Source organism: Mustela nivalis, assembly GCF_964662115.1.
Source record: "Mustela nivalis genome assembly, chromosome: 12".
Classification (NCBI taxonomy): Eukaryota; Metazoa; Chordata; class Mammalia; order Carnivora; family Mustelidae; genus Mustela; species Mustela nivalis.
In genome coordinates this window covers 102,479,907-102,497,137 of record NC_139031.1, presented here as the reverse complement: position 1 = coordinate 102,497,137, position 17,231 = coordinate 102,479,907, and the positions used below count along the sequence as shown (strand labels likewise).

The 17,231-nt window shown below is 39.3% G+C and overlaps 1 protein-coding gene across 2 annotated transcripts in view; it reads left to right on the top strand.

The window, feature by feature from the left end:
* The window catches only part of CDK13 (cyclin dependent kinase 13), a 125,367-nt gene that overhangs the window by 20,811 nt on the left and 87,325 nt on the right, over positions 1 to 17,231 (top strand). For both annotated transcript variants that reach the window (XM_082692642.1, XM_082692641.1), the window contains exon 2: positions 11,163 to 11,804. In XM_082692642.1, coding sequence (XP_082548768.1) covers positions 11,163 to 11,804 — 642 coding nt within the window. The remainder of the gene's footprint in view (positions 1 to 11,162; positions 11,805 to 17,231) is intronic.

The window sequence follows — 17,231 nt, the reverse complement described above, 5'->3', positions numbered from 1 at the left end:
TTTAAGATTTTATTTATTTATTTGACACAGAGAGAGATCACAAGTAGGCAGAGAGGCAAGCCAAGAGAGAGAGGGGGAAGCAGGCTCCCTGCTGAGCAGAGAGCCCAACTCAGGACTTGATCCCAGGACCCCTGAGATCATGACCTGAGCTGAAGGCAGAGGCTTAACCCACTGAGCCACCCAGGTGCCCCTGATTCTACAAATATTTATCTAGCATCTGCCTTTGTGCTAGGTTTGTGCTAGTTAGGGCTGTGGAGGTACAGTGATCTCAGTCTCATTGGGAAAGACAGATTATCTAATTATTATTCTAATGAGGTATGAACAAAGTAGTAGGATCATAGGACGAGGAACATCTCTAGCTCTCTGCCATAATGAGGGAAGACTTGAAAGTGATGTGGTAAGTATCCCTGTACTTAGCCAGATATAAGAGGTGAAGAGAGGAAATGTGAGAACAGCTTTCCATGCCTGACTTTGTATGTTTTGGGTTGGCTGCACAAAGTCTTTGTATGTAGTGCAAGACTGTCAAGAGCTTTGGTAGAGGGGGAACTGAAAGATTCAGGTGGTGGTAGGGAAAGGAAATTGGAAAGAGATTTGAGGTGGGAAACCTGGAGAGTGACTGTTGCACTGGGCCAAGTGAGAGATGATACAGGACCTAAAGAGAAAGAATAGCTTTGGGGACAAAGAGCCTAGAAAACTGTCGAGATGCTTAAGATATAAAATTGGCTGGACTTGGAGATCAGTTGGATGTGGAAGAAGAAAGGAAAAGGACCATGTGGGGTATAGAATGATTTCTGGATCTTTGCTATTTCAGAAATTCAGAATCTGCCATTGCCTGTGTGTAGGGTATCTATAAGAAGAAAAGGGGTGGATTTTGGATTTAATCGTTTTATCTGGACTGTGTTGAAGTTGCATGCATGTAGGATAATTGGGAGCAGGGAGGATGACTTGGTGAGGTAATCAACTTTTAGGTGATAATTTAAACCATTCATAGCATAATTAGACTCTTGTGGGTGGATGAACTTAGTGAAGAAGAGGGTTCTTATTTCACAAGGCATAAAGCTTTTTAGGCTCATTTGAAATAGCCATAGAGGTTAGAAAACAATCAGGAGAAAGAAGAGTAAAAGTGGTTAGCAAGTGTTTTTAAGGGTGTGGTCAGCATTGTCATCACAGGCATTGCTATCCCCCGCCCCCCGCCCCAAAGATAAATCATTGGTCACCTTAGTAATTTTGGTGAGGATACAAGCCAAGTTACTGTGGTTTGAGGGCTACATGTGGGGGGTGGGGTGTGTGTAGGAGAATTTGGCTGTAATTGGAAGGAGAGGAAAAAGATAAAATATCAGAGTACCATTATTTGCTTGTTTTTTCTTATCTGTTTTAAAAGATCTTAGAGACTTGAATTATTTAATCCTTGAGGGGAAATAGTCAATGGATAGCAAAGAGTCGAAGTCACAAGTCATAGAGGAGCCTAGCATAGTGCATCTCAAGCTTTAGTGGGGATCTTACTAAAATGCAGATTCTGAATCGGAAGATCTGGGTTGGGGCCTAAAATACAGCATTTCTGACAAACTCCCAGATGAGGCTGAAGCTGCAGATTTGTGGCCAACCCTCTTTGAAGTAAGATCTTGAGATAGGACATTGCTAGTATTGTACAGGAGTTAACCTTGGGTAGGAAGAAGAGTATCTCTGTTCTGAGCTCAGGTAAAATGTGAGGTAGATAGAGATACAGATTAAGCTTGCAGGCAGGAGACAGGCCTAATAATTTTTGTGTTTTGTTTTGTTTTTCTGCAGAATAGAAGTACTTTGGAAATTGTTAACTTGAAGATGGGTAGAAAGGTTTGGAACAGTTTGTGAAGATTTGGTATAGCTACTAAAAAGAGAAGGAAAGAGTGAATTTGGGACACGTAATAGTCACTGAACAGTGAAGATTAGTTCAGTTATAGTGTCTGTAGAAATAATTGGAACAGAGAGAGACTAGATAGGACGATTTTTAAAATGATAAGGTAGCCCTGAGGGGAGACAATGAGGTCTGAAACAGAACAGGGACCTTGAGAAATAATTACAAATTGTGGCCCACCCAAAGATGTCCCTGTGAAACTGTTAGTATGTTACCTTATGTGCAAAAGAGACTTTGTAGGTCTGATTAAAATAGGAATTTTGAGATGGAGAGATTATCCTGAATTGTATAGGTGGGTGCCATGTAATCACAAGGATCTTTATAAAAAGAAGCAAGAGGGTCGGCAGAGTCAGAAAAGGCCATGAGAGGATAGAAGCACAGGAAGAGGAAATGTGATAAAGGAAGCAGAGGTCAGATTGTTGGACTGAGAGCCAAGGCATGGACGTTTTGAAGCTGAAAAAGGCAAGGAAACATTTTCCCATGAAAATGCATAAGAAACAAAGCCCTGTTGTTGATTTTAGCCCAATGAGACTGATTATGGAATTTCAGTCCTCAAGAACTGTAAGATAATAAATTGGTGTGGTTAAACCATTATGTCTGTGATAATTTGTTACAGCAGTAGTAGGAAACATGCTTTGAAGCGTGGGTGTACGGGAATGCCGAGTTAGAACTGATAAAGCGAGACAGTTGATGGGATTGATGGGATGTGGGATGGGATTGATTAATTTTTGTTGAAAATTAATTGGGATTGATGGGCATCAGGAATCTGGGAAGATTTCTAGCCTGGGTAAATGGATGGAAGATAGTGGTGAAATACAGAATTGCAAGGAGTAGATCTTAAAGGAAGATGTTCATTTTGCAGTAAGTATGGATTAGATAGGGTGAAGGAAGATCTAAAGCAGGGAGAGGAATTTAAGAGGCTGCCATGGTACTGTTAATAGTTAATTGAAAAAAGTGAAAAAAAAAGTTAACTGAGCTGCTAATACCAGTATATGGCAGAATATATACGAATATTTAGAATATTGACTGAGCATGTAACAAGAGGGATGATTGGGAAAGGCTTTTGAAAAATTGCTACTGTTTTACTGTTTCTCAGTTTAGAAAGCATTTTTCCTGGTTTTATTAAGATATAATTGACAAAATTAGGGGCACCTGAGTGGCTCATTGGTCAGGTGTCTGCCTTTGCCTCAGAGGCCCAGGTCATGATTTCAGGGCCCTTGTTGGAGCCCAAGTTCTTGCTTCTGCCCCTCCCCCCATGCTCTCCTGTTCCCAAATAAATAAATAAATCTTTTTTTAAAAAGATATAATTGACAGGGCGCCTGGGTGGCTCAGTGGGTTAAGCCGCTGCCTTTGGCTCAGGTCATGGTCTCAGGGTCCTGGGATCGAGTCCCGCATCGGGCTCTCTGCTCAGCAGGGAGCCTGCTTCCTTCTCTCTCTCTCTGCCTGCCTCTCAGTGTACTTGTAATTTCTCTTTGTCAAATAAATAAATAAAATCTTTTAAAAAAAAGATATAATTGACAAAATTAATATATTTAAAGTATCACTTTGATGATTTGATACATGTATATATTGTGAAAGGATTGCCATAATCAAGTTAAGTAATGCATCCATCATCTCATACATTTATTTTTTTGTGTGGCTAGAGTTCTTTTTTTTTTTTTTTTTTTTTAATTTCAATTATGCAGTATTATCAACTGTAGTCATCATGTTACACATTAGATCCTCATACTTCATTAATCTTCTAACTGAAAGTTTGTATCCTTTTACCAGCTTCTCCTTTTTTCCCCTCCCTCTTAGCTCCTGGAAATCACCCTTTATTCTCCGAGTTTGACTCTTAAGATTCCACACATAAGTGATACCGTGCCATATTTGTCTTTCTCTGGCTTATTTCACAAGGCATAAAGCTTTTTAGGCTCATTTGTGTTGTTCTAAATGGCAGAATTTCCTTCCTTTTAAAGCCTGTATTGTATTCCATTACAGAGACATATATACACACCACATTTTGTTTATACATTCATCTGTTGATGGACACTTGGGTTGTTTTTGTACCTTGCTATTGTGAATAGTACTGCAATGAACAGGAGAGTACAAGTATCTCTTTGAAGTAATACTTTTATTTCCTTTGACTTACATACTCAGAAGTGGGATATCTGGATCACTTGGTAGTTCTATTTTTAACTTCTAGAGTAATCTCTCAATATTATTTTTCATAATACTGTATTAGTTTACATTCTCACCAGCAGTGTGCAAGGGTTCTTTTTTCTCTACACCCTCACCAGCATTTGTTATTGCTTATCTTTTTGATGATAGATATCCTAGCAGGTGTGGTGATATCGTTGTAGTTTTGAATTTCATTTCACTGATGATTAGTGATATTCGGTGCCTTTTCAGATACTTGTTAGCTGTTTGGATGTCTTCTTTGCACAAAAATACCTGTTCAGGCCCTTTGTCCACTTTTTAATTGGGTGTTTTGTTCTGTTTTGTTTTCCCTGTTTGAGTTACACGACTTCTTTGGATATTTTGAATGTTAACTATTTACTAGATTTGTGGTTTGCAAATATTTTCTCCCATTCATAGCTTGCCTTTTCATTTTATTGATGGTTTCCTTTGCAGAGCATAGTTATTTTAGTTTAATGTAGTCCCATTCTTTTATTTTTGCTTTGTTTTGTTGGTGTCAAATATGAAAAACATTGCCAAAACCCATATCAAGGAGTTTATCCCCTGTGTTTTCTTCTACGAGTTTTATGGTTTCAGGTCTTAAGTTTAGTCTTTAATGCATTTTGAGTTGATTTTTGTGAATGGTATAAGATAGGGGTCCAATTTCTTTTCTTTTTTTTTTTGTTTTTTGTTTTTATTTTTTGCATGTGGCTATCCAGTTTTCCCAACACCATTTATGAAGAGAGTATCTTTTCCACATTGTATATTCTTGCCTATTTTGTTGAAAATTAATTGGCCATATATATGTGGATTAATTTCTGGGCCCTTTACTGTGTTTCATTGATTTGTCTTTTTTTCTTTTTCCCAGTGCCAATACCATACTATTTTGATTACTATGGCCTATAGCTTTGTAATACAGCTTGAAATCAGGAAGTGTGATATCTCTAAATTTGCTTTTCTTTCACAATTGCTTTGGCTGTTCTGGGTCTTTGTAGGTTCCGTATGAATTTTAGGGTGGTGGTTTCTGTTTCTGTGAAAAATGCCATTGGAAATTTAATAGGCATTGCATAGACTCTGTAGATGGTTTTGTATAGTATGGACAGCTTAACAATACTAATTCTTACATTTCATTAGCCCTGAATATCTTTCCATTTATTTGTGCCTTCTTCAATTTCTTTAATCTGTTTCTTTCATTTACTTGATTAAATTTATTCCTAAGTATTTTATTCATTTTGATGCTGTTAAAAATAAATTTATTTTCTTTTTCTTTTCAGCTCTTTGTTGTTAGTCTATAGAAACACAGTTGGGGCACATGGGTGGCTCACTGAGTTAAGCCTCTGCCTTTGGCTCAGGTCACGGTCTCAGGATCCTGGGATAGAGCCCCGCATCAGGCTCTCTGCTCAGTGGGGAGCGTGCTCCCCCCCCCCCCCTCTCTGCCTGCCTCTCTGCCTACTTGTGACCTCTCTCTCTCTGTCAAATAAATAAATAAAATCTTAACCAAAAAAAAAAAAAAAAAAAGATACACAATTGACTCTTGGAGAACACAGGTTTGAACAGTGTGGGCCCACTTATACATGGAATTTTTTTTTCAATAGATAGTACTGTAAATGTATTTCTTCTTTTTTATGGTTATTTATTTATTTATTTATTTTTAAGATTTCATTTATTAGAGAAAGAGAGAAGGGGGAGGGTGAGAGGGAGAAGCAGACTCCCTGCTAAGCAGGGAGCCCGATTCTGGACTTGATCCTGGGACTTCAGTATCATGACCTGAGCTAAGGCAGTCACTTAACCAGCTGAGCCATCCAGGCACCCTTCTTTATGATTTTTTAAATAACATTTTCTTTTTTCTAGCTTTTAAAAAAGAATACAGTATATAATGCATATAATATACAAAATATAAATTAACTGACTGTTATGTTACTGCTAAGGGATCAGGTCAACAGAAGGCCTGGTAGTTAAGTTTTGGGGAAGTCAAAAGTTAAAGGTCGATTTTCAACTGTACAGGAGGCCTCGGGCTCTCCTAACTCCTGTATTGGTCCAGGGTCAACTGTTGATTTTATATCCTGCAACTTTATTGAATTTATTAGTTCTAACATCCTCCTAGTGGTATCTTTGGAAGGGTTTTCTACAAACAAAATTTTACCTCTTTCTGATTTTGATGCTTTTATTTTCTTTTTTAAAGATTTATTTATTTATTTTAGAGGGAGAGAGCATATGTGCACGCGCGTGCACACACACACACAAACCCCTGAGGGGAGAGGGAGAGAAATCCTCAGGCAGTCTCCCCACGGATAGAGGAGTTGTTGCAGGGCTCAATCCCAGGACCCTGAGTTGGCGACCTGAGGTAAAATCAAGAGTTTGATACTTAACCGACTAGCCACCTAGGTGTGCTGCGGTTTCTTATGTTTTAAAAAGAAGATTTTGGGGGACACCTGGGTGGCTCAGGCAGTTAGTTAAGCATCTGCCTTTGGCTTGGGTCATGATTCCAGGATCCTGGGATCAAGCCCCACATTGGGCTCCCTGCTTGGGGGGATGTCTGCTTCTACCTCTCCCACTCCCCCTGCTTGTATTCCCTGTCTTGCTGTCTCTCTCTCTGTCAAATAAATAATCTTTTTTAAAAAAATCATTTATTTATTTATTTTGCCTAATTGCTCAGGTTAGGCCTTCCAGTATTATGTTGAGTAAAAGTGGTAAGAGTGGGTATCCTTAGAGGAAAAGCTTTCAGCTTTTCATCACTGAGTGTACAATATTAGCTGTGGGCTTATTTTAAATGGCCTTTATTATGTTGAAGTATATTCTTTCTGTGCTCAGTTTGTTTAGTTTTTGTCATTAAAGGATGCTGAATTTTGTTAAATGCTTTTGTGATTATGTGATTTTTATCCTTCATTTTGTTGATGTAGTATTTTGGATGATGCTTGTATGGGAAGTGGTTTTTATATTCTTTTGGGGAGGGTAATCAACAAGTTTTTCAAATGGGTACAACTGCTATTAGCATGTAAAAGAAGCAGGGAAGGGTGCCTGGATGGCCTCAGTCCTTTGGGTGTCTGATTTTTTTTTTTTTTTTAAAGAATTTATTTATTTATTTGACAGAGAGAGATCACAAGTAGGCAGAGAGGCAGGAAGAGAGAGAGAGAGAGAGAGGAGGAAGCAGGCTCCCTGCCGAGCAGAGAGCCCGATGCGGGGCTCGATCCCAAGACCCTGAGATCATGACCCGAGCCGAAGGCAGAGGCTTAACCCACTGAGCCACCCAGGCGCCCCAGGGTGTCTGATTTTTGATTTCAGTTCAAGGGCTCACACTGGGCTTGGAGCCTGCTTAAGATTTTCTCTTTCCCTCTCCTCTCCTCCCTTCCCCCTGGTTATGTACTTGTTCTTTCTCTCTTTCTCAAAACAAAATTAAAATACTCTTTATCATATACTAAATTCCCATACTAGAAAGAAAAGAAATAAGCAGGGTAGAAAAATTAGGCTTAAAAAAATGTTGAAAATAGTGGCTACTGTATCAGACACAACATGTATAGAACACTATCATTTCAGAAAGTTGTTGGGTTTTTTTTTTTTTTTTTAGATTTTGTTTATTTATTTGTCAGAGAGAGAGAGAGAACGAGAGAGCAAGCGAGCACGCGAGCTCACAAGCAGGCAGAGTGGCAGGCAGAGGCAGAGAGAGAAGCAGGCTTCCTACAGGTCAAGGAGACAGATGTGGGACTTGATCCCAGGATCCTGGGATCATGACCCAAGCCAAAGGCACCGGCTTAACCTACTGAGCCACCCAGGCATCCCCAGAAAGTCCTTTTGGATAGCACTGTTCACTATTGTTTTATATAATAAGGGATTAGATCTTATTATAGTAAAATTATTAAGAATCAGTGTTTGCTAATTATGCACCATTTCAGGAGACCTGAACTCTTCGAGAGATTGTGTGATACAGTTGAGTGAATAGTACACTATGCTCTCCTTTCTAAGGAACACTAACCTAATCAACAGCAAACACTAACCAGTTGAGTTTCAGGATACTGAGTTTCTGTTGTGGTTCTGCTTTGTGTTACATGAATTTGGAAACCTTAGAAACATAGAAAGTTCTCTTCCTAAAGAGATACTGTCATCTCTTGAAAACATTGGGACGCCTGGGTGGCAAAGTCGGTTGAGTGTCTGCCTTCAGCTCAGGTCATGATCCCAGCGTCCTGGGATCAAGTCTCATATCAAGCTCCCTGCTCAGTGGGGAGCTTGATCTTCCCTTTGTGTTGCTCCCTCTTCTTATGCGATCTCTCTCTCTCTCACAAATAAATAAAATCTTAAAAAAAAAAAAAGCTTAAAAAAAACCCATTAATAGCAGACAAACAGCTAATACATATTCACTGCAGATTCTGTAGTACAGAAATAATTAGAAAAAAACCTTTTTTAGAAAGAAGAAAAATCGGACCTGCAGGGCGCCTGGATGGCTCAGTTGGTTAAGGAATTGACTCTTGGTTTTGGTTCAGTTCATGATCTGGGGTTGTGAGATTGAGCCCCAAATTGGGCTCTGTGCTCAGTACAGAGTCTGCTTGTCCCTCTCCCTCTGTCTCTCCCCACTCTTGCTCATGCCCTCCATCTGTGTCAAATAAATAAAATCTTTAAAAAAAAAAAAAAGGACTTGTTTTCTACCATCCATTTCAGTTCTTTTACTAAAACTTCATGATGTAATTCATTATATAGTCTCAGAGATGCACTTTCTTACCCTCCTAACTTTGTATGGCTGAAGTTAGATCATTAGTGAAAATGACCTAAATTTGGATTTTGTGATTATATTTAATTTTGGGTTCCCCAAACATGTTATGAACATTAAATATATCATTGACATTTATTAGTAAATACGCACTTTGTGAAAGAATGCATGTTTACTAGGACATGAAGTTAAAAAGTTAAGGAACTTTTAAAGAGAAACAGAAATTGGAGAGGAATGGAGGTTATGGTTTGTTTTTTAAGTCTTCGCTGATAATGCTTATCTAGATTCTCTCCAGTAAAAAATAATTTAGTAGGTCAAAGGTGTTAATTATGTTGGGATTTTACCTGATATATTTGTCTCTCTTTTCTTAGGTGAAACTTAGTGGCCATGAATCTCTCAGTTAAATATAATTTATGTGTCTGTATGAATTTGGTGACCAGAATCTTGTTAGTGTAGGAAAGTTAATTTAACAAAGTTCTGTGCTATTACCTCTGATGAAATGATAGTCTCTTTGCTCTCCTCCTGCTCTACCTTTCTGCTCTAGAAGCATGGTCAGACTTGTTTTGAGGTCTAAGGGTCTGAAGGGAGAAAAAATTAAAAAATGTGGCTGAGTATTTCATGTTATGACATTTTTGGTTCTGATACTAAAGTTGTCTATTTAACAAAACATTTCCTTGCATTTCCACAAATACTTGTAAGCTCATTGGTAATTTTAATGAATATTTAATGATAAGTGTTAGATTTGAATGTTTTCTAAACAGTGTTCTCATTAACTAAAATAATGTTATATAAACACTATGTATAAAGTACCTCAGTGCTGAAGAGAAATTAGCTCTTAGTACATTTTGAAATCTTTTTGAAAAAATGAGGGCAAAGTTCAGTTTGTATTTGAGTTTATCTTAAACCTAAATATCATTTCGTTTTCCTACTAGAATTGTAAAATGTTTCTCAGTATTTTCTTCCATGCTCTTTTAATGTCAAATATAAACAAAATTTCCAGTCCTTCCTTTCCTCTGTGTGCATTTTAATTATGGGTTTTTAGGAGTTTTGTTCCTTTATTTACCCTCTCCATGTAACTTCTACAAAATGTCTGCAGGAGCTATCTCCTCCATAGTGTATTAATTTGTGTATCGTGTTGACCTACGTACTTTCCAGTCAGAAGGTCTGGGTTTAAGATGGCATACAACTAGATCAGGCAAGGTTCTAGAAGGAAACGAATCTAGCTGAGATGGTGCAAGAGACTTCAGTGAAGGACCGCAGAGGTAGGGGTGGATTAAGGGAACCCACAAGGGATGTTTTCTATAAGTTACAGAAGGAAGCTTCAAGGGACAGGGAAAATACAGTGTTATTAGAGTCTGGGGAGAGTTGTGGAGAAAGGGGTGCCTGACAAAGGAGCCATGGTGGTCGGGTGACAAAGCTTCTGTCAGAAAATGTGACCAAAAGGAGGGAGGGTGCTGGGAAGAAATAACCTAGCATTTCTCTACCTTCTGACCTTCCAGTGACAGGTAACACTGAAACCCAGAAGATGTGTCTGTTAAGGTTAGCCTTCTTGGGCACAGAGTTGGGCAGAAGAGTATTAGAGGAAGAGGGTAGTGGTAGTAAGATAATTACCAGTACATTTACTGATAAGTATGGGATTGATTTTAGGTTACATGGTATTTTAGATTAAATTTCTAATCTGTAAACTGTAGATACTTCACTGGGGTTGATGTGAGCAATTAAAATGAGACATGGCAGACATGTGAAAGTGCTATCATAGTGCCTTTGTCTGGTGAGTATTTGTTTTTAGTTTTGATAAGGTATTGATTTGAAAACTTCAGCTTCCTTTCACGTGGCGCCGTGCTGCATTTGTTTTACAGGAACTTTGGTTGCCACCATACTTCTAAATAGATGATAGGTTTTGTGTTTTCCAATAGTTTGGGGGAAGTGAATTACATAGTCAGTATTAAATAGTTTCTAAAATTTAGAGACTGTATTTACTCTCTCATGATAGGCATTTATCTTTTTCACTCTTGTTTTGGACAGAGCACTGCTGACTTCTGAGCTTGTGGGCAAGGATGCTTTTCAGGTGTAGAGGTGGTCTCCCTATTGAGTGATTGGTCAGACTTGACCCAGCTGCTGCCACCATTGCTGTGTCCTTGTTGTATACTTCTGTTTTCCAAGACAGCGGGGATGTCTTATCACACTTTCTCTCCTAACCTTACAGTAATTCTTCTCACAGAGATCTACTTTCATCCAGTCTCACCTCTGAGCATTCATAGGCTAGACCAAGATCAATATAATCAAAATATATTACGATTTTGAAATTAAATAAATTTCCGTTTGATTTCACAGGCTTCAGTTCGCAGTTTTTATAAATTTAGAACTCACCTCTTCTGAATTACTGACTATATCTTCATTATTTTCCACCAGACGTTCTGCCAAATCCCGAAGCAGAAGCCCATATTCATCTAGGCATTCAAGATCTCGTAGCAGGCACAGATTGTCTAGATCCAGAAGTCGTCATTCTAGCATTTCTCCTAGCACACTAACTCTGAAGAGTAGCCTGGCAGCCGAGTTGAACAAGAATAAAAAAGCCCGGGCTGCAGAGGCAGCGAGGGCTGCAGAGGCGGCGAAGGCTGCTGAGGCCGCTGCCAAAGCTGCCAAAGCTTCTAACACTTCTACACCTACAAAGGGGAGCGTGGAGACTGGGGCCGGCGCGTCACAAACCAACCACGTGAAGGATGTGAAGAAACTGAAAACTGAGCATGCACCTTCTCCCTCAAGCGGTGGAACTTTAAAAAATGACAAGGCAAAAACAAAGCCACCTCTTCAGGTAACAAAGGTGGACAATAACTTGGTTGTAGATAAAGCCACCAAGAAAGCAGTTGTAGTTGGGAAGGAGAGTAAATCTGCTGCTACAAAGGACGAACCAGTATCTCTTAAAGAGAAAACCAAACCACTTACACCAAGCTTAGGAGCCAAGGAGAAGGAGCACCATGTGGCTTTAGTGACCTCTACATTACCACCGTTACCTTTGCCTCCCATGCTGCCTGAAGATAAGGACACTGACAGGTAAGTGCCAGAGAGTGTTGTCACCAGCAGTTGAAAGAAAAGTTTGAAGTGAGAAGCTGTCTGACCCCCCAGATAGAAAGGTTATATAAAAAAGCCATAAGCTGTCTTTATTATAAATGAAGCACATTGCTTGTAGGGTGACAGAATTATAGTTTAAGAATTCCAGGAAGAATTTGCTCTCGCCTTGGGATACAACATATATGTCAGCTTGGGAATTGGAAATGCGCATAGTGTGCTTTCTTTAGCTTAGTGTTCCTTAATGACCCTGTCAGAAACGTGACAGTTTATGAGAGACCCTACCTTGGGTGGTATGAAGCAGGTGTATTGGTTATTTCTAGGTTTCTTCAGCAGTCTTACAAATTTATCACTCTGGGTACATTATGAGTTTATAGTTTTTTAGACTTTCCTTGAACCTTTCGATTTTTTTGCGATTGGAGATTAATTATATGTTGCAGGAAACCCATAATGTGTTTGTTTTCCTTTAACGTGTTTACAGATTTCTATGTGAATATTGGGGGTGTGAGGTTTTTTAAAATTTTGAAACATTTTTATTTTTTAGAAGATGAAGATACGAGTGAGTTGAGTATAAGGTAAATGCAGTTCTAAGAATATCTCTGAAATGTATGCTAGGATAGAAGCATTATGCTGCTGTGTGATATCTCTGTTATACCACTTAACATTTTTCATTTTCATTTTTATTTTTATGGAGAAATTAAAGCTGTTCTCTCATTTTCTTTTAAAAAAACAGCTATGTGAGCAGTTCTAGCTGACATCTTTATAGAATTTGAAAAGTGGATGAAAATGTTGTGTGGGTAGGTCTTTCAAGTGCTCACTTTGGCTGGCATTATGAAAATTTTAGAATTTAAAACAAAAAAGAAATCATAATTCCTGTGTTTCATGCCCTCTGTGATGTCTTTTTTCTGTAATCAAAAATTTGCCAAGAGATCTCATCCAATATAATCAGGTATTCACCAATTATATCACTCTAATTATGGTATCTACAGGTTTGACTGTTCTCTAGGAACACTGAAGGTTCATAACAGAGTAGTGATTTATAATTTGGATGAGTCTGGGAATGGGCTCTCCATCACAGGGAGGCATGAATATAGAACTGAGTCACTTCATTAGTGAGCGAATAATCCCAGTTGCGAAGAATCCAGTAATTCTGAGGGCACCTGGGTGGCTCGGTCAAACATCTGACTTTGGCTCAGGTCATGATCTTGGGGTCCTGGGATTGAGCCTGAATCAGGCACCCCACTTGGTGGGAGTCTGCTTCTCCCTTCCTGCCAGCTCCCCACCCCCTGCCATTTGTGCTCTATCTTAAATAAACAAATAATATCTTAAGGAAAAAAAATCCAGTAATTCTGGGCCAGTGAGACACATTTTCTACTTTATTCTTCATATATGCTTTGGAAGTAAATTTTTACTGGTGGTTTCTTCAAGAACTCAACATATATGCAAGTGAGTGCTTAAGGAGGGTATTCTTTGTGCATCTGTTTTTAATGGGGTGATGGTACATGTCATGCTTATCATTAAAAATTTTTTAAAAAATATTTTACTTATTTATTTGACAGAGAGAGACAGTGAAAGAGGGAACACAAGCAGGGGGAGTGGAAGAAGGAGAAGCAGGCTTCCTCCCTAGCAGGGAGCCTGATGTGGGGCTTGATCCCAGGACCGTGGCCTGAGCCGAAGGCAGATGCTTAACGAACGAGCCACTGAGGCGCCCCTAAAAAAATATTCTGACCCACCTTCTTCTCTGTCTCTTCTGCTTTTCTCTTCTATTGCGTCTCTGCTCTTCTTTCTTTGAAGGTGTCTGTATATTTCATGAATACAGTACATGGATACTACTACTAATTTGTGTGGCCAAAGGTCAATTCAACACTAGTCACTCTTTTTGATGCTCTGAATGTCAGTGGGAACTCCTTTAAGCTGACTTATTTGTCCTTTTGACGTGACCTATTTATTTTTGAGTACTTTCCGGCCAGATAGTATCTTTTAGGCTTGCTTTGAACTTTGCTTCTCTTCCAGACCTGGAATTTATTATTCTCTGAAAATCACAAGGTAGACTGTTAAACTGTATGCTTTCATATAATAAATTGATTTTTTTTAAAAGATTTTATTTATTTATTTGTCAGAGAGAGAGCGAGTGAGAGCGAGTACAGGCAGACAGAGTGGAAGGCAGAGTCAGAGGGAGAAGCAGGCTCCCTGCTGAGCAAGGAGCCCGATGTGGGACTCGATCCCCAGGACGCTGGGATCATGACCTGAGCCGAAGGCAGCTGCTTAACCAACTGAGCCACCCAGGCGTCCCTTGGCTATTTTCATTTTTAAATATTGTCGGATCTAATAATTTTTTCTTTATATCTTACGGGTTTATAAAGCTAAAAAGATTAAATCAAGTCACACAAATTTTTTTTGTTGTTTATTACAACATTTACTGAAAAATCCATAATTTGTGGTGCCATATATAAAAACTATTATGGATACCTGTGTTTCTGGACTCTTTTTTTTTTTTTTTTAAGATTTTATTTATTTATTTGACAGAAATCACAAGTAGGCAGAGAGGCAGGCAGAGAGAGAGAGAGGAGGAAGCAGGCTCCCTGCCGAGCAGAGAGCCCGATGCGGGACTCGATCCCAGGACCCTGAGATCATGACCTGAGCCGAAGGCAGTGGCTTAACCACTGAGCCACCCAGGCGCCCTGGACTCTTTTCTATTAAGATGTTTTATTATTTCTTTGCCAGTACTTATTTGTTTTAACTTCGTTAGGCATGATACATTGGTTCTCAGACTCGAGTTTCTGCTGTAGGGATAGGCAGCTAGTACAAAAGTGAAGGGTGGAGTGAATTACTAATTAGCGAATAGCTCTGCCATTCAGTCTCCGCTTCAGTGTTGCTGAAGCCCACCTAATTTGGGGCCCAGTGTTGCTAGAGCTTTTGATATTTTTTTTTTTTTTTTGAAGGAAGCCTGAAATCTGAATCTTCTGATTTAAAAATATTGGCAATTTAATTTCATAGTTTTTTTATAAAACGTTGGGTAGACCATAATACATACCCTTGACTTCAACCAGTCTTGGGCTTCTGGTTTGCAATCTTTTAAAATAGGTTGACCACACGACAGGGCAAATTGCACTTAATTACTCTTTTTCAGAAGTTTTTTTGGCAGATTTTTTACCTTTATTCTTGACAGATTTTATAGTCGGTCTGCTTGTCAAGTCACTTTAAATTGTTTGGGACTCAACCAAATGTAGATTAATTTGGAGACTGACAGCTTTACCATATTACAATTTTCCATACAAAAACATGGTTTCTTTTTTTTCTTTCTTTTTTTTTTTTAAGATTTTACTTATTTATCGGACAGATAGAGATCACAGGTAGGCAGAGAGGCAGGCAGAGACAGAGAGGGGGAAGCAGGTTCCCCGCCAAGCAGAGAGCCCGATTCGGGACTTGATCCCAGAACCCTGGGACCATGACCTGAGCCGAAGGCAGAGGCTTTAACCCACTGAGCCACCCAGGTGCCCCCAAAACATGGTTTCTTTCTGTTCATTCAGATCCAGTTTTAGGTTCATCAGCCCTATCTTTTAATTTTCTTCTTTTGATCTTGTATATTTCTTGTTGAGGTACTTTATTGTTTTTGTTGCTAGAACACATGGGGACTTTTAAAAATCACACTCCTGGGGCACCTGGGTGGCTCAGTGGGTTTAAGCCTCAGCCTTCGGCTCAGGTCATGGTCCCAGGGTCCTGGGATCAAGTCCCGAATCAGGCTCTCTGCTTGGCGGGGAACCTGCTTCCCCCTCTCTGTCTCTTTCTGCCACTCTGCCTACCTGTGACCTCTTTCTGTCAAATAAATAAATAAATAATCTTTAAAAAAATAAAAATCATACTCCCTATTTGGTTATTACAAGTACTCAGTTAAAATAATGATATTTTTAATTATACAGTGTTACTCTTGGAAAGTTAGTATTTCATTTCTCTGAAGTCTGGAAGCCTTGCTGAATTTGGTAGTTCATGTAATAATATATATCAATATAGGCAGTCTCTTAAATTTTAAATTGTAAGTAAAATTAAGATTTTTACTTTTACCCTCTAGAAATGTTCATTTGAATATTCTTGACTAAAACCTTACAAGTTAAGAAACTATAGTTTTCTAAGTAAATTATTAGAGATAGGTTTATTTTCAGGTACAGTTCATGTGGTATCTTTTTTAGAAGGAAGCTTTTACTGTTTTTCAGTCCTGATTTAGCTACCCTTCAGCAGCATTACTCTAGGAAGCCCTTTGTGTAGTACTTTATCCTGCTGCTTATTTGACTGTGTTCTCCCAATGACCATCCAAGCTCCTTTCTGAGAGGAGTTCTATCTTAACCTTTTTATTGTCTTTGCTGTTAAACACCAGTGCCTTACCTAATACCTAGCACATAGAAGCATGAAATCAATGTGCAAATTGGACAAAACATTAGTACTGAAAAGTGGGCTGTGTGATATTATTATTTATTTATTTATTTTTGAGAGAGAGAGAGAGAGAGAGAGAGAACACACTTGGCACAGCATTGGGTGGGGTAGGGCAGGGCAGAAGAAGAGGGAAAATCTTGCACAAGCTCCCTGCTAAGCATGGAGCCTCATGGCTCAGTCTCACTACCCTGAGATCATGACCTGAATCAGTTAAGATTAAGAGTCAGTTGTTTGGGGCTCCTGAGTGGCTCAGTGGGTTAAAGCCTCTGCCTTTGGCTCAGGTCATGATCCCAGGGTCCTGGGATCGAGCCCCACATCGCCCTCTCTGCTCAGCGGGGAGCCTGCTTCCTCCTTTCTCTCTGCCTGCCTCTCTGTCTGCTTGTGATCTCTGAGTGTCAAATAAGTAAATAAAATCTTCAAAAAAAAAAAAAAAGAGTCAGTTGCTTAACCCACTGAGCCACCCAAGTGCTCCCATACCATTATTTTAAAAATAAAACTACAGGGGCGCCTGGGTGGCTCAGTGGATTGAGCCGCTGCCCTCGGCTTGGGTCATGATCTCAGGGTCCTGGGATCGAGTCCCACATCGGGCTCTCTGCTCAGCAGGGAGCCTGCTTCCTCCTCTCTCTGCCTGCCTCTCTGCCTACTTGTGATCTCTCTCTCTGTCAAATAAAATAAAATCTTTAAAAAAAAATAAATAAAACTACAAACCAATTTCCTTTTGAGCATATTTTTTCTGTTAAAGAACTTCTGGAGTGCCTGGGTGGCTCAGTCAGTTAAGCCTCTGACTCTTTATTTTGGCTCAGGTCATTATCTTGGGTGGTAGGATCCAACCCTCAGTGGGGTCCATGTTCAGTGCGGAGTGTGCTCTGGGTTCTCTCTTTCCCTCTCCCAATGCCCTGCCCCTGCTTAGTTGTTCTCTGACACTAGCGCACTCGCTCTCTTTCCCCTTTCTCTTTCTCAAATAAATAAATAAGATCTTAAAAA